General features: G+C 33.9%; 2 protein-coding genes and 2 non-coding genes across 6 annotated transcripts in view; 2 read left to right on the top strand and 2 right to left on the bottom strand.

Moving 5' to 3' along the window:
* Positions 1-12994, top strand: part of LOC105196046 (serine-rich adhesin for platelets) — a 60421-nt gene extending 47427 nt beyond the window's left edge. For 2 of the 3 annotated variants that reach the window (XM_026133405.2, XM_026133406.2), the window contains exons 12-18: positions 5573-5715; positions 6007-6194; positions 6864-6966; positions 7059-7220; positions 8585-8817; positions 9183-9394; positions 9685-12994. In XM_026133405.2, coding sequence (XP_025989190.1) covers positions 5573-5715; positions 6007-6194; positions 6864-6966; positions 7059-7220; positions 8585-8817; positions 9183-9394; positions 9685-9839 — 1196 coding nt within the window. In that variant the 3' untranslated portion in view covers positions 9840-12994. The remainder of the gene's footprint in view (positions 1-5572; positions 5716-6006; positions 6195-6863; positions 6967-7058; positions 7221-8584; positions 8818-9182; positions 9395-9684) is intronic. The other variant, XM_039456276.1, reaches the window with a different exon arrangement.
* A 474-nt stretch (positions 12995-13468) lies between these two features.
* On the bottom strand, positions 13469-17775 carry LOC105196020. The gene is made up of 8 exons (XR_003268548.2): positions 17265-17775; positions 16721-17051; positions 16466-16640; positions 16224-16410; positions 15475-15592; positions 14533-14760; positions 13944-14334; positions 13469-13790 (listed from the first exon to the last, which is right to left on the bottom strand). It is a non-coding gene; the product is annotated as an uncharacterized LOC105196020 (transcript).
* Positions 15681-15752, top strand: Trnap-agg. The gene has a single exon. It is a non-coding gene; the product is annotated as a tRNA-Pro (tRNA).
* A 489-nt stretch (positions 17776-18264) lies between the features above and the next one.
* LOC105196045 lies at positions 18265-19341 on the bottom strand. The gene is made up of 2 exons (XM_011161765.3): positions 18993-19341; positions 18265-18701 (listed from the first exon to the last, which is right to left on the bottom strand). Exons 1-2 carry the CDS (start codon positions 18997-18999, stop codon positions 18349-18351), a joined length of 360 nt encoding a protein of 119 aa, XP_011160067.3. The 5' UTR covers positions 19000-19341; the 3' UTR covers positions 18265-18348.
* Between the last annotated feature and the right edge of the window lie 2731 nt (positions 19342-22072).

Here is a 22072-nt window from a genome sequence, read left to right on the forward strand (position 1 = left end):
CAGCTTTTTCAAATTGTCTAAAGTTAAATGAAACCGTTTAATTGAAATATTTTATCTTAACTTTCTAACGGAACTTTAGAAATCCCATTCTGAATCTTACAATTACGCCAATACGGCATCGTGATACTGCCATATGCGTTTTGCAACACATTCGCTGCGCCATACGTATCGCACGTTTGCGACTTCCGAGTCGCGAAACTCCGCTCTCGTTCGTTAAAAACTCGTTCATCCTTTTTTTGCTCGTTAGAGATCGATCGGCGACGGGTTTACGTTCGACATCTGCAGTGCTCTATGTCGTATTCGTACGAACGATCGTCGTTACGCGATTACGTTAAACTAGATCAATTTTTCGCGCGAATAAGGACCAGTGCGAATCTTAATCGCCTTTTGCGCCGCAAGCAGTGCAGGATATTCAAGTTACTTAATTTTTTTTTCATGGCACAGCTATCCAATTAACAGCAACAGTATATAGAGTATCAAAGAAGTAGGCCACACTATGATGAAATATGAGTTTGGTGTATACCGAGCCTTATACGTAAAAAATAATGAGTAAATAACGTGCAGCCTTTTTCCTTCATTTTGTTAGTTTCGTTTCCGCGTTGGATTATTTAAAATATAAAAGAAATTTCTTGCAAGGGTCAGAATTCTCTGCAAGGAGAATTGTGAGAGGATGAAGCTGGCGTTAAGAGAGTCAAGAATGTCGTTGAACCGAATGTCGTTGCCGCATGTTTTGGAATGCGTGTCAAACTTTTTGCACGATTGCTAGAACGGTTCTTCGCTTCGTGGACAACCGTGAAGCAGGATGTTACGTCTCTACCCACTGCACAACATCCTTCAGATTTCTATGATTACGATCCGCTTAAGACCAATATTAATAAAATTGTACGAATGTATACGCTTTGATCGGCATTGCGTAAAAAGAAATTCCGTACGAGGGAAAACCATGATCGATTTTTTTCTATAAACACCGTTTTTCGTTGGCAATTCTCTGCGTAGGACAAAAAGTTGGACAAATACATGTTTATTAACAACTCCATTCAAATATTCATCATAGTTAATGCATACAGCTCCAAATACATGTATTCATTAAAAATAATTAATGTGAAATGTGGAAAGACTAAAAAGTTAATTACAGTCTTTATAAATGCTTAAATCTCCTAAAAATATTTCCGACTGACAAAACTCGAGCTACGGCGCTGCATATATTACGTAAAAACAGGCTGAAACAACTCGATATTAATTTATCACGGCAGTATCCATGCTTCGATAAAGTAATTCGATAATTGCGATTGCTACTGCGTTCGCAGTGAAACATACTCGACACATGCGTACATTTCTTTCCACGGTTCTAGCGAACAACTCCGGCAGTGAGTAAGTTAATTACTCGCTTATACGTGCGATAGCACGTTTTCTAAAGGAAAGGTAAACGCAGTTGGAACCAGTCGGTATAAAAGGAGAAAAAAGAAAATAAAAGAAAAAACCGATAACGCCAGTAAAACGGAAGCGATGATTGTGAGCCGAATGCATAATCAAGGTGCAGCGGGAGAATTAAGTAAAAGCCAAAGTAACATCTGACAGAAATATAGAAATTTAATTATATCCCACGAGAGCGATTGGAATACGTATGAAGAGCTGGAAAAATGTAATTACATACTTATTCGCCAATTATAACAATTTCTTTCTGCGATCCCGTTTGCATTACGTTTATCGCAACTAACGGATAGAGCTTGCCTAATCGGCCGCTGAGACTGGAAACTGAGTAGCTCTCGCGTCGAGGCACGGCAGAAACTTTCGCCCACGCTCTCGGTACGTAGTACTATGCCCCGGATACGGGCGTTCACGTGCGTGCACGCACACAGTTCAACTGGGTAACGGGGCGCGCTGCGTTTTCCGCGCGCGGTGGGAACTGAAGGAAACGAGATTAAATTTGCGGGGGGACAATCTTGAGGATTGCGAAATTACACCGGCGAGAGACAGAAACGCGTGATTACTTGCGCTTTGGGGGGCCGAGTGATTTCATTAATCCTCCCCCATCTGGAATCGCGTGGGACATGAACACGCGGGAGTGTCTATGTATCTTAATTTTCATGACAGACTCTGCGATGAATTGAGTTTACATTATGAAAACGTAATACATGCTAACTCTCTATAACATTAATTAGAAAAGACAGGGCAAATTTACTAGAACCTAGAAATGGAATTAAAAAATTCATTTTTAATTAAAACAGTAACATTACGTAATAATAATGCGTAGTGATGTATTGAGATATAAAATAATTAAACGTTAAAGAAAGGTTTTTTTTAGATGCATCTGCATCATATTGCAACAAAAAGAAAAGGAAAATTTATTGCAATCTAGAAGAAAAATTTATTTTTAATTAGAACAATAACATTACGTAATAATAACGTGTAATAACATTGCGATATAATTAAACACATAAAAAGGCATTCTGCAAAGATTCTAGATAGTGCAACAAAGACAAAGGAAATTTATTAGAATCTAGAAGCAGAATTAAAAAAATCATTTTTAATTAGAACAATAACATTACGCAACAATAACGTGTAATAACATTGCGATAATTGAACGTGACGAAAGGCTTTTTTTAGATACTGCATCATACTGCAACAAAGATAAAGAAAATTTATTAGGGCCTAGAAACAGAGTTAAAAAATCTCATTTTTAATAAGAGCAACAACAGTCAATAATAATGTGATATAACATAATTAGAGAAAGAAGAGTTTTCTTAAATATACCCGCGTTACATTGCAACAAAACTTTCTTTAGCCGATGACGACGCAGTTGATAGAGCGCAGCTGTATGAAAGTCATTTTTCTCAGGCGAAGTACGGAGATACCTCGATACGTTCACCTTGGCACACATTCGTCTAAATCTACAATAAAAGCTCCAAACCGATTCGCATGCATCCGACTACGCTATCGCGAGAATATTATCGGACATGATTAAACCGCGTCGCAAAACGGCTATTATCACGCTGGCTATCGGTAAACGATGTTACCCAACCATGTTTAATTGTTCGCTACTTCGACGTTACTCAGCATAACGCGGCATAATGATCATCTCGGCACGTGAAAAACAAATGCGTCGCTGTTTTTGTAAACATTTAAACGGCACGTTTGGAATTTATTTGCTCTTTTTATCTTTTTGCAAAATTTACTAAAACTTGCATATCGTTTCGCAAATGTATAATGCAGATACATGTGCGCAGTTAATCGATAAGCAAAAGTTACAAGAGATAAATAAGGATCGCGAATCAATATTTAACAACGAAGTTTTATATGTTAAAGATTTATATGCCTAATAAAAAAAAAGAAAAATTAGAAACATTGTATTATTATTATTAAAATAACGTCTTTTTTATATACAGGAACTTTATATATATATATATATATATATATATATATATATATATAATATATATATATATATATGATTTTATAACTTCCTTGTATACGTTATTCGTATCGCTCGTTATCAAAACTCGCCAGATACTGGACCTTGAACGTGGAAGCTGTTAACACGCTATTCGTTCGAAAAGGCAGGAAGCAAAAATCAGAGAATTATCGTTACCCCTGTTACTTCCGTTTAGCAGAAGAACGAATAGTCGAATGACAAATTCGCCAGTATAGCGAGTGTTTCGTTTCGCATTACATCTCTTTCGACGTTTTCCCGTTACTCATCACAAAATATCAATAAATATCGAATATCACTAATTGTTATTATCATCATTTAATTTTTTTAACCTTTGAAGATATTGTGATATATTATTTTTTTTTATTAGTCCAAAATACAAAATATCGTCGAATGTTAAAGTGGGACAGCTAAAACCTCTTTACGTAATGTAGTGAAACTGCTCTTTATCTCTTATCAATCTACACTGACTTTCGTAAACTCGCTTCGAGGCACGTATCGAGAAAACAAAGTGTGAAAATAATTAGTAAGAAGATATCTACAGAGAGCCTGCAAACTGCGATAATTTGAAAAAGATGACAAAGGGTCGTTATTCAACTTTCAAGGAATCTTCCACTAGAAGTTCCTGGACCACTGGTAAAATGGTACAGCGTCTCACTTCGAATTGGTTGCTGGAGTATTGCTGTGGTTCTTGTTACGCGGGACAAAAAGGAATCTCGCATTCAGAACTAAATGACGCGACCGAGACGAGCAGGAAAAAGAATCTGGAATCTGTGAACGAAATGCAAGTTCTATCAATTGACTCTACGAAATTGAGAAATGGCGATCAACACGCGACGGAGGAAATTCCTCTGACGAATCGTGATTATGGAGTGTCGAAAGACGACGAGTTTCTGACATCTATTGTCAACAAGGAAACTTCACTGACAAGTCAAAAAGATAATTCTTCGATTGATACTTCGGATTCAAAAAGCAAGTCTTCGTTTAGCAGCGAAACTCTGAGTAGCGGAATGAAGCTTGTAATCGAGAGTTTGCCAGTTCTTCCAAAGATAGAGAAGAAATCACTGCCGGTTAATGAGAAGAAAGCGTCGCAGAGCGACTCGGAGCTAGGATATACCGCGAGTATCTTCGCTAGATGCTCGATGAAATATGGACAGCAGAAAGTGTCCGCGAGGAATATTCCCGAATTGATAATAAGTTAGTTAAAAAATGTTTCTAACTAACGCAATTAGGCTTGAAAAAATTGTATGGAGTAGTATAAAAAAACGTAATCGCAATTATTTTTAATTAAACTAAATATAAAATATATTGTAATTTATATATGAAAAATATTAGAGTTTTGCATGCGCGAATTTAAAATCATTTAAAATACCTATTTTAAGGATTATTTTATTTTCATCGCATTATTTGAAATGTTTATTTAATCTTAAAATAGTGAGAAAAACAATTAAGCACGATTATTATTACACATATACATGTGTATATCATGAAAATATGGCTGAGACGATAAATTAAATCAACGACAGCACTATATTTATTAATATTTAGCAACTTAATAAGAGGCTGTGCTGTATATCTTAAGATTATACGAATTTTTTATGCGAACAATATGTGATGTTTATGCGAACCTTTTACATGTAAAAAAATACAAGCATGTAAAATATGTAAACTATGTACTATTGTAAATTGGATAATGCAGAGCACAATACAGAAAAAAGTAATTAAATTTTAAAATTGTTAATATATCTGATTTTCAAGTTTTAATAATAAAAATGTATAATATAATATATAATATTAAAAATTAAAATGTTAAAGAAAGTGATACATCAAATTTTCATTATACATATAATATTACATATCAAGTTCAAATCCTCTACGATCCAAGGGTTATAGTTGACATAAATTTTATATACATAATTTACGTTGTTTACGCGTATACTATATTTTACGCGTAAACGCACAATCGCTGTCTTCTGAATAAGACTTTCGAAACTGTGCCTGTTGAAATGATCGTTTTATTTCGAAGCTATCTTGAAAATTCTATTTTTACAATGTTTATATATTTGTTCTTGTTATCTCTTGACAATTGGACACTGAAATGTGAGTCAGTTTGAGTAATCAAATTTTCTCGCGATATCACAGACGATGGAAGCAGTCTGTCGGAGGCATGCAGCACGCCGATTATCGGAGCAGGTTCACGAGCAGGCTCTAGTCATACGGTTCTAGACATGGACGACATCGATCCGGGCCATCTCGCCACTCGCTCATCTCTGTCGAGTCTCGGAGTAAGTTTGCAATCAACTTGTTAAAAATTCTCTTCTTTTTTCGCTTATTGTGCATGGGTGTCAGACTGCAGTCGCGTTTCGCTCGGACCCACTGCCCTTCTCGTTCCCAACTTTCGAAAGAAACCGTGTACCTATTATCGCAATTTAACGCGGAGCGGATTGCAGCGTTGCATCTCGCTCGGATTAACGGAACGGGAGAGACGAGCGCTCTCGCCGGGAGAACGACGCGAACTTTACGACGCTGAAATCGCCGTTCTAAAGTCCTCACGACCCTAATTCTCGCGATTCTAGGCACGCTCGGACTCGATGGCGTCGGTATACAGCGGTGCGGGCGAGGGACGTTGCTGTCGTTCTGTAGTAGTCACAGGTGAGGTAGAATTCGCCTTGCAGTACGACTACAAAAATCTGACGTTCGAGGTCCACGTGACCAGATGCAAGAACCTCGCGCCCGTGGATGTGAAGCGCAAACGATCGGATCCGTAAGTATCTTGTTTACGACTGTCGTACACTGTGAGAGCAAATGACTAAATTTGAATAAATATGTTATTAGTGTCATTCAAATAACTATTTTATCAAATCAGTAATATTTACTACAAACAAATAATTTTCACTTGTTTGAGGTAAATGAGTTTGTGAATAATACTAATAACATTTATTTAAAATTAGTAATTTTTTTTCTCAGTGTAATATATGTGCTTATTCCATTTTTCCGTTTAATTTAAATGAAACCAATATTGTTACGATGTCTCCTTCATTACAACAGCATATAGTTCAATCTGATTTGCAATTTATATATTTTTTAAATTAATTTCTTATTATTATTTAAAAAAACAGTATCGTTAAAATTACATGGAAAAAAAGGTTTTACTAAAGTATTTGAGACTTTAACTGGCTACAGATCTGAAAATAATTTTGTTGCACCGCCAAAACAATTATGTAGGACGCTCAAGCTGATTACTAGAATGTCAAAATTTCTCAACATTGTCCATCATGCTTGAACATCATTAATAATTAATTGACAGTTCAATAAAATTATTTCTAGATTTGTATTCAGGTAAATTTTTTAGATATCTCAACAAAACTGTTCTTTCCTTGTAAATGCGGAATTTAGCTTTTTATAATTTTCCGTTCATTTTACTTTCTATCAGATACGTCAAGGTATATCTACTGCCAGATAAGTCGAAAAGCGGCAAAAGAAAGACGAAGGTGAAAAAGCATACGTTAAATCCAGAATTCAACGAAACGCTGAAGGTAAGTTGTCCAATGTGAGTTGGCACGGATGTCCGCCGCTCGTTTGCATGACAATTAGAGATTCGATGTTTCGTCATCGCGCGCGGTTTCAGTTCCACATGAGCCTGAGTGGCCTGGAGACGAGAACGCTATGGTTGACGGTTTGGCACTCGGACATGTTCGGCCGCAACGATTTCCTCGGCGAGGTGCGAATGCCGCTGGAGAACAAGATATTTGACGATCCGACGCCACACTGGTATCCCCTTCAAGAGAGGGTAAGAACTCGTCGCTAATTATAATATTAAAATACATTATAGTGACGACAGTGACATTTTAATTTTTCCTCGATGAGAAACTGAGAAGCATTATCTTGAAATTTTAAAGAATCATTGATCGCTTCCGAATGAAGTAAGTCTTTGCTCATTGTGCCTCGAACAGATTGCGTCACTGTGCATTTAGCAGATTGCGTCACTGTGCATTCAGCAGAAAACGTTGTTATTCATTCTTTCCGTCGATAGAAACGCAGGCTGCAACTCCAAAGCTGCTCGATCAAAGTGCTTTCGATGTTCTCCGATACGAGCGCATGTGAATGCAAAGTGTATTCTTATATAAAGTGTATTCTTATATAAACAATATGTGTCCTATATATAACGAAATATATCAAATTCTCATTTCTTTGTGTTTTAAATCACAGGCCGGGATATCGGATTACTAAAATACTGAATAATATAATTTTGAAATATATATTAAATAAAATTTATAATTGAAAATGAAGTAACAAAGTAATAAAAGTGTGCGAATAGTTCGAGAATTTTGAATCATTGTTGATTTGATTTCGAATTGATTGCCTATCTTGATTGTTTCATCTCACGCGTGACCAATCTTGTGCCTCTCACTAATTTTCGTGCCTGATTGTTTGTCGATTTCAAAAACTTTTCTAAAAACGTTTTTAAATTTTATAAACTATTCAAAAATTTGTATACACGAAAGAGAATTGTCTTCGTCTTCATTTTATAGATTTATATCAAAATTTTATCAGAATTTAGAAAAAAAATAAAAAAATTGCTTTATTATATTTTCCTAATGAAGTGCACTAAAGTGCACTATTGCTTCGATAATAACATTGTAATTTGTACGATATATATTCAATGCTCATATTTATTAGTATAATAATCTCACATTTTTTATCTATGTAGTTGTTATACATTTTTATTTTTAAACACATTTTTAAAAATTGTTTTCTAAAAATTATTTTCTTCAGAAAAAAAATTAACAAAGTCATTTAATGTCATTGAAAATACTTTATTATATTTAAATACGTTCGATTTGATTTGACGTGAAAATTTCAGATTTTGAACATGTTATCAAAGATTCGATTCGATTTCACAAATGCTTGACTTGCACATCTCTACAAATAAAATAAAGCCTGTTAAGGCTTTTCCTAAACTTTCTAATACCTACTCGAAGATTTTAATAAATACTTAAAATTTCTTTTTCGATAGTAAAAATCTGCAACGCGAATCATTAAGAACCGTTTTCAAGGGCAAAATTCTAAATTCTAATTTACATAAGCTCATAGAAATGTCATTCACTAGAAAAGAGAATGCGCGAGTGTTATCACGTATATAATTGCTCACAGACGGAGCCGTTCGACGATCCGGTCGCATACAAAGGCGAGGTGATCGTCGGCCTGAAGTTCGTTCCGCCAGATCCGGCGCAGCAAGAACGCGATCGAGAAAACAGCGTGGAACGTGGCAGTTCTAAAGCGAAAAAGAACTGGAGCCGCGGCGCACTTCACGTGCTCGTCAAGGAGGCCAGAAATCTGCAGACGCGCGGCAAAAACTCGGGCACCTGCGATCCCTTCTGTAAAAGGTACCCTCTTCACCTTCTCATTTATATGCTAATATTTTTATTGTATTTCCATCTTTAAATTTTACTTATTTATTGTATATATAACACATCATATACGTGCAATAAATATAATAAAATATAAAATATATAAATATATTATACAACAAACAAATAAAATTTAAAGATGGAAATTTTTCCTTTTACATTAGAAAGGACACGTTTTAAACTTTCTATCGCCTCGGTATACTAATTTAATAATATCTATGCATAGTATATTATTTATAATAATAGTTGATAAAAATTATTATTTTATCGTTTTCTATTTAAATCATAAATTTAGCACGTTTAATATTCAGATAATTCTAATACTGCATAATCTCTTTCAGTTATTTGCTTCCCGATAAAGGACGATCCGGCAAACAGAAGACTGGTGTCGTTCGTAGATCTGGCGGCTCGCCAGTTTGGGGTCACACGTTCATCTACAAGGACGTTAGTTTACAAGAATTAGCGGAACGTGGATTAGAATTAACGGTCTGGGACCACGATCGAATCGCTAGCAACGAATTCCTTGGCGGCGTTCGGTTTAATCTCGGCACCGGTACGTACATCAAATTTTACTTTTAACATTATTCTAAATTGTACATTCAGATTAGTTATACTTTACCCAATCGTTTCTAAATTGGATTTACTAATACGATATCTCATCAGATGTGACCAGTAACTTCAAGAAATCTAGTCCAAAATTTATTTATTGTATACAAGAAATTTTATGTATACAATAAAATGTCTTTCCTGATTCAGTTCTAAAAATTTGAGGATTCAAAGATTTATGCTCGAGTTTATTTTTCACCAATGTAATACAGTTGACGTGAATATTGTCTATTTCAGGAAAGCACTACGGAAAACCGGTGGATTGGATGGACGCAACCGGTCGCGAATTGTCTCTCTGGCAAAACATGCTGGAGAGGCCGAATTTCTGGGTCGAGGGCGCAGTGACGTTAAGGCCGAACTTGCACAATCATGGGAAGAACAACGGCGCTTAAAAAAGTAGCATCGCAATAAAGTCGCGCACCCTTCCCAGGTTTCGTTTCCGAGAGGGAAACGGTTCGGAAATGCCGATTTAGTTCAAATCGATTGTACATAGCTCTAAAAGCGTCGCGCATTTACGACGGACGTAATCTTAAACAGTTCCGAACAAGGAATCAGTGCCTTCGGAAGCGACGTAAACTCGTCTGATTTTCCTGAATGGGCATAAGCGAAAATTTCAGCCGCGAAAATCGTCTACGAGACTTTTAGCCTGGAGTCGATACGTACGTCACTGTCGATTCAGAGCTTTACATCCTGTATAACAATTGTACGTATTAAATTTGGGGTTTTCTGTCCATTTTTATTTCTATGTTGCCCATTATTAATTTCTGCACAAATCGTCAAAATTTCATCATGATAGTTTTCAACATAAAATTTTAAACACGTTGCACAAGATGCATGCTTCCATGATGTTTTTAAACAAATTCTTATTTCTTATTTATAATTAGCTGCTTCGCTTTGGTTACGCTAAAAAAAATATAATGATTAGTACTTTGGTTAAAATTAGAATTTAGTTATTTTCATCATGTTTTTATTTGCCTAGTGAAGGTTACATTGAATTGAAAGCTATATTCTATATTTAACAAAAATAAAAAAATTTATGTTCTTATTGAGAAAATTATGATTACTCAAAAATTGTTTTACACGTAAATTAATTCTGTTTATTAGAACATGAATTATGAAGATATTGTTTATTATTGTTTATTGTTAGACCTTTTTTATTTTTCAACATTTTTTAAGCGAAGCTGGGATTCGTAACTACGTAGTATTAATTATAATTCTTTGACGTGCCAAATATTAAAAGTTGTGGCGAATTTATGTAATTATGTAAACAAATTTCCTTGATATTTTTCAAGATGAAAATTATATTACAATTTAATTTTTATGTTATTGCATTTTTTTTGTTATAACCTCACTAATTATGTAACAGCAAAGCGAGGCATATTTTATTTCTTATTGAAAGCTGCATCTTTGTGTAATTTCGTGTATAATTTATATCGTACTTCTTCTTAGTCGCTTTTAATTGCGATAAAAAAAAGTCTCAGATGGGTAAAGATGTGCAAGTCATTAAAATTCGTGCAATATTACGAAGCATCGAGGAAAAATATCGTTAGGTTTATGAAACGCCCAAAAAGGGATGAAAAGCAAAAGTGCGTCCGTCCAAAACAACTGGATGATTGTTAGTATCCACGCGTACGTGTGTGCGCTTTTCGCAGACAGCGAAGAAGAAACGGCAAATGAGCTCTCGCCGAGTTTCCAAACGTTGAATCACGAAGTATTTCGTAATTTCGCGAAATTCTACCTCACCAAAAGTAAGTCCGAAAATTCATCCGAACACAAAACCGATAGTTAAAACAATTTTTTAGACTTTACAAAGGCGTAACTGTAAGTCAATAATCACTAAAGAGATTGTAGTAGGATTACATGTTGTACGAGAAGCGAATGAACGATGGGGCCGAGTTATATTTTTACATTTTGAGAATGTCAATTTTAAAATTTGATTAATATCGTGTAGAGAATAGCGTCTAACCCAAGTAGATCTTCACCGAAAAAAAAAAACAATGAGAAATTATAACGGTGATAATTTATACGCGATAGAGAACTCAGGTCTTTTATAAAAAAAAAATACGCCACTTTCGTTTATTCGCTCCTTCTTGTCCATTATTTACCAAGCGGATCGGATGAAACGTGATCAAAAGCTCAGCGTTTGGAACGTCTAAATAACAGTTGTGGACACTTTCCTTTCTTGGAGAGAAAGATGCTTCCAGTGTGTACAATTAGGAAACGAGCAAGTTTCTCGTGTGAACGAACGAGCGAGCGAGCGAGCGAGCGAGTGAAGGAACGGTGTATTTAAGGGATTTAAATATGACCGCTTCCTCGAGCAACTTAAACGAAAACGCATTCTTGTAGATGTTATATTTATATGTATACATATATACTATGCAAGCGTCGAATCCGTCGCCGCTGAAATTCCCGGAGGAGAAACTCGCCATTCATAATTATATTTCTAAAAATTACAGAAGCTATTCCTCCGGGAATTCCAGGACGACTGTGAAAGGCTCGTATTCGCGATGTGCGTTTCAGCGGCGACCCGTTTTTTTGTGTCGCTCATTTAGCGTCGAATGCAACTGTTCTGATCCAATGTTCGATACAGTCAGTCATGCATTTAGCGCTGGATGCATCGTTAGATCGTGTTATAAATATCGACGACTCTCGAGGGTTCAAGGATAAATCGAAGGTCCGAACTGATGAACTCGTACTTAATTGATTTATTATACCTTCGATTATTTGTGAGTATAACATCGTAAGTCGTTATTATCTCTAAGACTCTCTGTCTCTCTTCCTAAAAACAGGGTTAACGAAAGGGAACTGTGAAACTGCCTTTAACGTTACGTAGAGATTCGTGTGATGTGTAAGCTCCTTGACTAAAGATAGATGAATTAAACATTTTCAGTTAGAAAAAAAAATACGCTTCTTTCAATCGATCTTCGTTAGAAAGTTATTTTATTTATTTGAAAATAATTCTCGAATTTTCCTAATATATAAAAAAGAGAATAAAGTTTAAAATAAGAATTTTGGAGGGTTTGGATCAAATTTTTTGAAAGCAAATTGATTTATTTAATTTATATCTTAAGAAATTTAAATAAAAACTGAAATAAAAAAACAATAAAATTAAAAAAAATCTATGAAGCGTCAAACTCCCAGAGGAGGAGTGTATTTATTGAATTTGTAAGTTCAATAGAATGAAATTTCTATGTGAATAGAAATTCTTTTTAATTCAACTATCTTTTGTAGGATCAAAATGTGTGTCTTAAATTAACTAACACAAATTCTGAGATATAGTTATATAAGATTTCGACATTCCTGAGTAGTGTCGTTGCGATAATTACATGTCATACGCATTTACGGACCAATAGAGACTCGAGGACTTTATTATGATAACCCATTGCGTTTTCTATCCCGATAGAGCCTCTAAGTTACTCTACGTATGTTAGTCCAGTTAGCACTTAATGTTATAGAATGTAAAAGTTAAAACTTAGAAAATCAGACATTTATTTATATGTCGCTCGTCGGTGTACATGATAATAAAAGTTTTATACGTTTACTCGTACATTTCGCATAATTCATTCATTGTAAAAAATACAAACGCCTGTAAAAAAGTTATAAATCAAATAATTATCGAGATAAATCGCATCATCCTTGCGGGAGACACCTATGAATTGGTACGATATATGGAATGATTACGAAAATACTTCCTAAAAAAAAAAGAATAAAGTTTACAAATCGTATAACATAAAAAATTATAAAATTAATTTTGAATGTTTAGTGTTATACATATAATTATATAATTAATCAAGCAATTCTATTTCGCATAATTTTTTTTTTAATTAAATATTGCAAACTCTTAAACATATTTTTTATGAAATATGCATTATTTATATAAATCTTCCTGTTTTATAGTTTATTTTGTAATTGATATTAAAATTCAACAGTCGCTCATAGCAAAATATAATCATAATATAAATGTTTCTCATATGAAGTTATTATAATGATATATATGTTGATACATATGTATATCTTCATGTAATATATAAATCTACATGTGTATCTTTATTAACAGAATTGATAAAGAACAATCGTATGATATCGCGTGCGATAAAGTTTATTTACGTCAAGATCTGAAGAAAGAATTTCGCGTCGCTAAATTGAATAGACTGATACATTTTCCACGTTAATACCAAATATATTTGACTAGAAAAAATAATATTTTAAGGCCATGTTTAGAAACATACATTTAGAAACATTTGGAAACATACATGTCCTCGATTAAAGATCGTTGTTCGAGATAAATCTGTTGCCCTCCGAGTTTTTGCCGGAATATCGATACTTGCACTTGCCATACGCACCTGGAAAAAATTTATCGCTTGTGTTAATACGTGTCGCGCTTCCTATATTATATAAATTGGCAATTTCAGAGGGTAAACATTTTTAAATGTAATCAAAAATGTCAAAAATGTTTTAGAACAACTTCCGGTTACAATTGATTTCGCTATATGCACCCTTGTGATCCTGAGGATTGCGTGACGAACTCGGCAACGGCGTGTAATGAATGTTGAAGTATATGTCATCGAACTCGTTGTTCACATGCGTCGAATTGCGGGGTACAAACTTGCGAATTAACTCTGGGACGAGCTTGATCGTCTTGGAATATTTGCCGCGAGTCTTGGCGGTAACTCTCTCCTGCTGAGTGATTCTTCGGGAATCTAGGAAACGAAGACTTGGAGGTAAAATATGAATAGCGTACAGCCTGTAACGTTCGTAATCGTCTTCGTCGGTGGTTGTCGGATTGTTCAGTTGATCGGGACAGCCGGGATTGCCCAGAAGACTCACGTATTCTATATTGGGACAACATTCTCGAATCCTATCGAGAGCTTTGTCAATATTGAGTATCTAAAAAGGAAGGAGCTTATCATTTATAGTTTCTGAACGTTAAACAATTCTGCGGAAGTCTAGAGTAACAGACAGCGCCAAAATAACACAATTTCAAAAATACATATTTTCAATAATTTTATGAATTTTCCTTTTGAAAAACACAGTTCTCATAATAATTTTGTAACTCTTTTCGTTACTTCTTCAAGTAGAACAAACCTTATTATTGTTCAAACTTAAAGTGGTCAAAGTCGGCATGTGCGGTAGCGTTTTGAGATTGTCAAGTTTGTTGTTGTCCAGGATCAATTCTTGAAGCTGTTCAAAATCCTTCACGCCAGAAATGGAGTTCAATTCGTTATAGGAGAGATCCAAGCCGAGACAATCGTGACCAACAACTCCTATCAGACCATTGGGAATCTTTTCCGCTCTTTGACCGGTGTACCATACCTAAATTATCGACATTATAAGTAAAACAAAAGTAATAAAAATATACAAATAATAACGTAAAAAAATAAAAGATATAGAAAAAATTATAATTACTTTCAAACATCAGCTTTTACAGAACAAATTCCTGACGAATATTTTAATATTATTCTATGCAATGTTTATCGCAAATTTCAGTCTCTTAAAAATTTAATTGTAAAAAGTTTACAAAAACTCTTATTTCCGAGTTAATCTTGAAAAAATTTGAGTATAAAAGTATTTTTGTTCTGATTTAAAGCTTTTATAAAGACATTTAGCATTAAAGATTAAAATACTGCCGTCATTGATAATCTGCAATTAAATATTTATTTAAGAGGAAATCAACTTTAGAAATCAAGGCATTTATATACAAACAGAAGAAATGCACGATCTTTAATACACTCTTCATACACGCAAGAAATTCACATATATTATCAGCTGTATCAAAAAAAGAAAAAAAAATCAATTCTTTCAGCAGATATAATATTTATTCCTTCTGGTTACACTTTCTACGTTTTCTTCTCTCTTCTTTTTTTCTTCCAAATTTGAGCGCGTGCTATCTCCACTTTGTGACAGCGTGAAGTGCAAAAGAGTGCAGCCGAAAAAAAGTGACCGGCGATGTTATCAATACGCATCGTGACGTATGCATCAATTAAATGTATTGCGTGTCATTAAAAATAGCAAAGCGATTACGATTACCCGTCCGCCATCGAGCGTTAACGCACTCCTGTTGAAGTCTTGCTGACCGTAGGCCGCCATGTTGAACAAATGCCACGCACCAAGAGAGAATTATCGCGCAGTTAATAACAGATAACACCTTGTGCGTATCTGTATGTGCGTACGTCCACATATATTTCCATTATTATCGTGTTGATATCCCGTATTTTAAATCCCATCTCCAATACGGCTCGTTGGTCTAGGGGTATGATTCTCGCTTAGGGTGCGAGAGGTCCCGGGTTCAAATCCCGGACGAGCCCTTTTTTTTCCTTTTTCTTTTCCTTTATTTTTATTTAGTCTTAGACTCGTACAGTACAGCTGCAGCAGTTAAAAATATATTTCGTATTTTTTAAATATCATTATAATAGTTGAACACTGTGTGATGGTCCACTGGTAGTGCACACAATTGCTATTATTTTTCGTTAAATTTCATGCAGATATTTACGTCTTATGTCATTTTCAGAAGTCTTACACTCCTCTTATGACTTAAGTTGTAAACTTATTTACATATAATTCTTTAACATCTTTTGTTATCACAATAGTAACATAAGTAACACAAATCTAAAATTCGAGGTTATACTTCATTTCATATTGCAGCAAAATATCTCATTATTAATTAGTAATTGTATTATTATTATTATTAATTAGTAATTGTATATTTTGCTGCATTATAAAATCAAAATTTTCTACATTATGTTCAAGGTTTTCTTATTCTTTCTAAGCTTATGAGCTATCGAGTGAGATGTGCTACTGATTTTCAGAATTGAAGCTTTGCTGGACGAAGAATCTGCTTTACATTCTTCAACTTTTGGATGCACTTGCTCATCATAATCCAATTCGTCTCGCCTTAACTTCTGTACTGATTCGTTCCTTGAATCAGGAAGAACATTCTCGTCGATCTTGGAACCATTAGTTTCACTAAAATACATGAAAGTAAATATTTGACATATTCCTTATGCATGTCGCATTGTACCTTGCGCTGTTCGAAGATACAGCCTCTGACTCTGGTTTCACGTGTGTCTTTAGCAAGTTCATTTCATTGTAAAAATGAAGCACAGATTGGAAAGTATTTACAAAATTAGTGGCAGCTGCTCCAGCAGCATCAATGTGAAACAATTCTTCGCTGAATGGTTTGGTAGCGATATATTCTACAGAATACAAATAATGACTTTTAACTTCCAACTCTAAAAAGTGATAACATATCGCGCATTATGCAAGAAACGCGTACGCCTAATCAACTTCGCGCCTTCCGCTTTGTACTCCGCAATCTCTTCGTCTTTCTGCTTCACCAGATCCAGCAGAATCTTGTGCCGACGAACGAGTTCCATTGACGACAAGCAGAGAGGCATGGTCACGCTCTCCCAAAGCTGCTGCGGCGTTCCTTTGAGAAGATCCAACGAAAATCTTAATTTTACGATACCCTTGTCTTTCCGCAGCTCTATTCGATACGCAGTAACTTCTAAAACGTTCCTGTGTACGTATTGTGGGATATCATTTAACATATCCAGTACCAGTTGCTTCCAGTCAAAAGCCTCGAGATTTAAAAGAGGATTCATGGTCTGTAAATTTACACGTTTCATCAAGTGTGCATGATGTAGATTAAAATTTATTTTATAATTATTATAGAGAAAATATTTTCCTATAATATAAAAATGATCTGCAAAATATTCTCGTTATTTATAAAATAAATTTTATTTCATATTTTTTTTATGATTCACACTTGTTAAATAATAAGAAATATATGTATGAAATAATAGAGACGATTTAAGTACCTGACATTTGCGAAATATAGTTTCGTCTGATAAAGTCTCTGTCCAAATTTCTATCAGATTTGTTAAAAAAATTTTCCACGACTCATTTTCCCTTGTAAAACAAATCGCGTGATCTTTATCGTTTATCTTGAGATTTCTCCAGACGCTGCCCTGTCCATAGTAATCCGAAATCATATTTATTTTGTAATTTCCGTTCGTAACGATAAAAACAAACGGATATATTATTACAAAATTTGAAATTATTTGGTTATGTATTGCACGATATAGGTTATCACATAACCTCTTTGGGCTTGTCAATTCATTAATACATTTTTATAGTATTATCTTTAAAATGCTTTATATTATATTTTATTATATAATTTGTCATGCAATATAAATAATATAAATATTAGTTTCCAAATGTAAAATTTTAAAAATATATTAGTTTAAATCGATGTTTAAAACTTATAGTCGTGTAACGATAATCTAGAACGATATCGTTGTCCATACTTCGATATATATCGACTGAAATACAATTGCTACACTTGCACGTTACATTGCTGCTGGATGTGCACTTTAATCAATACATCGAAATGAAATAATCAAAATGATAAATAAACACATCTGGATTTAGACCCACTATTTCTTTTTTTTATCTTCTTTCTTCTTGTAAAACAATTTGCGTTATGTTTTTAGGTATTGCTGATTTACATGTTAAATATTAAATGAATCGATCAATCTACTGCGATATATCGATATCTCGAGAACAGTGATTCTCAAATGGAGGAACAGCTTAAACATCGAAATCTTGTACCACAGTATCTAATTTTTTATAGACTAAAGAAGATCTATTATTTAATAAATGTTAAATCTATTTTTAATAATAAAACATTGAAAATGCATCCTCCCACAAAAATATATATATATATATATTTTTTATATTTTGCAAAAAATTAATATAATATTCTGATTCATATAAATTACTAATTAATAATATAAATATAAAAAAACAACAAAATTATCATAAAAAAAAATCATTTAACAAAGTATATACGATTATACTTTATCAGATCAGCCTTTAAATCTGGCTTTCTCCGATTGCATGTCAAATGCGATTGGCTGTTCGTCGCGGCTCACTGGAGGTATTAGTGGTAAATGCACTTTTGGATCTGCAATTTTTCCGCCTAGATATTTCCTGCCAATTGGTGAATACCAAAGGATTGCATTTGCTCGTGAAGAAACATTCGTGAGATTTATCAGTTGCACGATCCATGTAAAATCTACCAGACGGGGAGAAATTTTCGATTTTACGTAAACATGCATTACTAGGTACTTTCTCCCTCTTCGTTATCAGATAATTACGAAGCAACACGCCACTGCATTTCGATGAGAGTTCGAGAAATCCTTTCGCGAAAGCTTTATTAAACTCCGCATACCGCTTTTCAACGTTACTATTCTCTACAAAGAAATATAAGGTTTAATATTTATTAAGATTATGTATTAAAATAAACAGGGATGTATTATTATTTTTTTTTAATAATATTATTTATTTAATTATTAATAATATTTAATTTAATTCCAATTTCAAATTTATTAATTTATTTTATTCTAATTTCTAATTTATTAACTTATTTAATTCTAATATCTATTTTATTTAATTATTGATAAAAATAATTCTTAATTTTATTCATAAAATAGTACAAAGTTTTATAAAACAATTTTATTGGAGCTATATAATAGATATCATACCGTGCATTTTCTCTCTAACAGTTTCCTTTTTACCGAAACTTTTATTTAAATCAATATTGGATGATCCACATTTTCTCTTCGTATTATCGCAAAATCTTAATTTTAAGCAGGGATTTCCTACTTCGTTTGTACATTGTGATGCTATTACATGCTTCGGAACTACATGCTGTAATAAAAGTTCCTTGGAGAAAGTTGCAACAACTGATTTTTAATTATTAACCATGTCACGGTTTCAATTTTAATTATTAACTATGTCGCTAACCAATTCTTAAGACAAATAGAGATATACAATTATTTGTATTTATTCAATATGTATCTTAAATAGAATATACTTCTAATCAAATATATACACTGCTCTATAATCAATATACGAGGTGTGTTCAAAAAGTATCGCGAATTTTGTGTTTTTTCAAAAATTATTTATTTATTCATGAATATCTATTTTGTCCCCTTCAAAGTAATCCCCATGAGATATTATACACTTGTGCCAACGGTTTTTCCAATCTTCGAAGCACTTCAAAAAATCATTTTTTTTTATCTTGTTCAGCTCCTCTTTCGATGCCGTCTTTATCTCGTCAAGCGTAGCGTAACGTCGTCCTTTCATGGGCCTCTTCAGTTTAGGGAACAAGAAAAAGTCACAGGGGGCCAGATCTGGGGAATACGGTGGCTGCGGCATCATTAGTGTGTTGTTTTTGGCCAAAAAGTCGCGCACAAGCAACGATGTGTGAGCAGGGGCGTTTGGTACGAATTTCGCGGCGACCCGTCTCATGCCCAAATCATTGATAAAAATGGCACGAGCCAATCGATATGTTTAGGTCCTCAGCAACTTCTCTAACGGTGATTCGACGATTGGCCAATACCATTTTCTCCACTTCATTAATTTTTTCGTCTGTTGTTGAAGTGCTCGAGCGTCCGGCACGCTCTTCGTCGTTCTTCTCGGCCTTCTGAGAACATTTTGTACCACCGATAAACGATGCTTCGGTCCAAGGTAGCTTCTCCGTATGCCACAGTCAACATTCGGAATGCATCCGCGCACTTAATTTCGTTTTTCACACAAAATTTGATACAGGTTCTTTGATCCATTTTTTTGAATAGGTAAAAATCGAAGACGATCCAAAACACGTGCAAGCAAAGCAGCTGTCAACAATTAAGTGAACATTCAAAATGGCCGAGCTTGTCGGCATAAGTGAGAGACATGAGTACCAACATAACGCCACAAAAAGATCGAAATTCGAATATACGTAACCCGCGAAAATTCAAAATTCGCGATACTTTTTGAACACACCAATCAATATATGCATTCTAATCATAACAGATTTAGACATTTTCTTAAAGAAGTTACTCAAATCAAATTAATATTAAATTCTATAGATACCAATTTTTCAATTAGGTCCTTTCTTCTGCATCTCGATGCCAAGTTACCCAAAATATCTTTGGTATACGCATTTAGTTTCCTTGTAATATTCGACAATTCATTGTACTCGAGTTTGAGCTGTCTAACAAGATAGCTTTCAACCCCTGAAATCGATATGTCAGGCTCGATCATATTTTTGTTTAAAAGATTGCAGGATACTCCTACGTCCTTGACCAGAACAGCATCTTGAGATCTATTACTTCTATAATGAGGTAATATTTCATTATCAATTATTCTTTCAATTGCAAATATTTTAATCAAATAAAAAAAAATAATATATAATTATAAAAAATAGTATATAATAATGTATAATTAAAATATGATAAATAAACCAACCCAGGCCGACAAGTATTTGACAAAAAACAAAAGTGATATTTAATTAAAAGTTTTTAATTAATTAAAATCAATGAAAATATGTTTTATTATTATTTTCATGGTTTGTGTTATATTTTTACTTTCGCAGTTGACGAAAAGATGAAAAAAAAATCACCACCTGTAATAAGGAAATCCGCAACAATCTACTTCACTTTCGATATTATTGGGCTTTCGCAAAGGATCATCTTGGAGTATCGCGAGTTTATCGCGCATATAATCCCTCCCAACATTAATCGAATCCGATGGCACCGTTGAAGAGTATCGAGTAATCGGATTCTTATCTCGTCGCGAAAAGAAAGCGTTCTTGGAGTCCTCCATGCCGGAAATTGCTGAGTATTTTCTCCTCGCCGACATAATACTGATGGGTGCATCGCCCGCTTCCGGGGAGGCGCTAATTGCGCACACCTCGAGAGACAAGTTCTGTTAATTAGTCGACGGAATCGCGAGTTGTATGCGATAAGCGTGCACGTGCCGATATATGCGCACACAGGCATACGTACATTTATTTTATATTTATATTTTGTTTTTCTCTCGTATTATAGTTATAATTACCTATAAAAATTTAGCGCGAGAGCAAATGTAGCGTCGTACATACGTCGTACAGGGAAGACAATTGCTTATTAACGGATTCATCGATTAAGCAACCAATTAAGGGATTTGTTATTTCGATTTTGTATAATTACCGAGATTCGGAACTTTCTACGGCCCATCACCGAGAAGCACAAACAAGTACCGTATTTGTATTTCTGCCATGTGTTTTCGAATTCATCCATTACATCGTACTAAAATCGCGACACTACCGACCAATTTTGGAAACCGGACGAAGAAGATTAAATATTCGTTTTCTTACTCCAAAATGGGTTATAATTACTTCTCGAAAGATTGATAGTTTTTGATTGCGATCTATGAATAACTTCATTATCGCCTTATAAAGATAATGTTTTCTGGCAATTCATGGAGAGTTATGTATCTTAAATTGTTCTCGTGAATTTTTTATAAAATAAAATACTAAAAAAAATATAATCAAATTAAATATGTTAAAAGCTAATTAAAAGAATATATTAAAAGTAAATTTAAAAAAATTGGTTTATGAATCAAGTCAAGAATTAATTTTTAAACCTACTTTTTAAATTTGTTTTTTTTTATTAATTATTATTACCGTTACTATATTCATTACTATTATTAATTCTACAAATTAAAGTCCGTATACCTATTGATAACAAAGTAATTTCTGCACAGAGAGAAAATATTCTTAAATTTTTAGAAATATTTATTTGAAAAGCACCAATAA

This window comes from Solenopsis invicta, chromosome 12, assembly GCF_016802725.1.
Source record: "Solenopsis invicta isolate M01_SB chromosome 12, UNIL_Sinv_3.0, whole genome shotgun sequence".
In the NCBI taxonomy this organism is placed as follows: domain Eukaryota; kingdom Metazoa; phylum Arthropoda; class Insecta; order Hymenoptera; family Formicidae; genus Solenopsis; species Solenopsis invicta.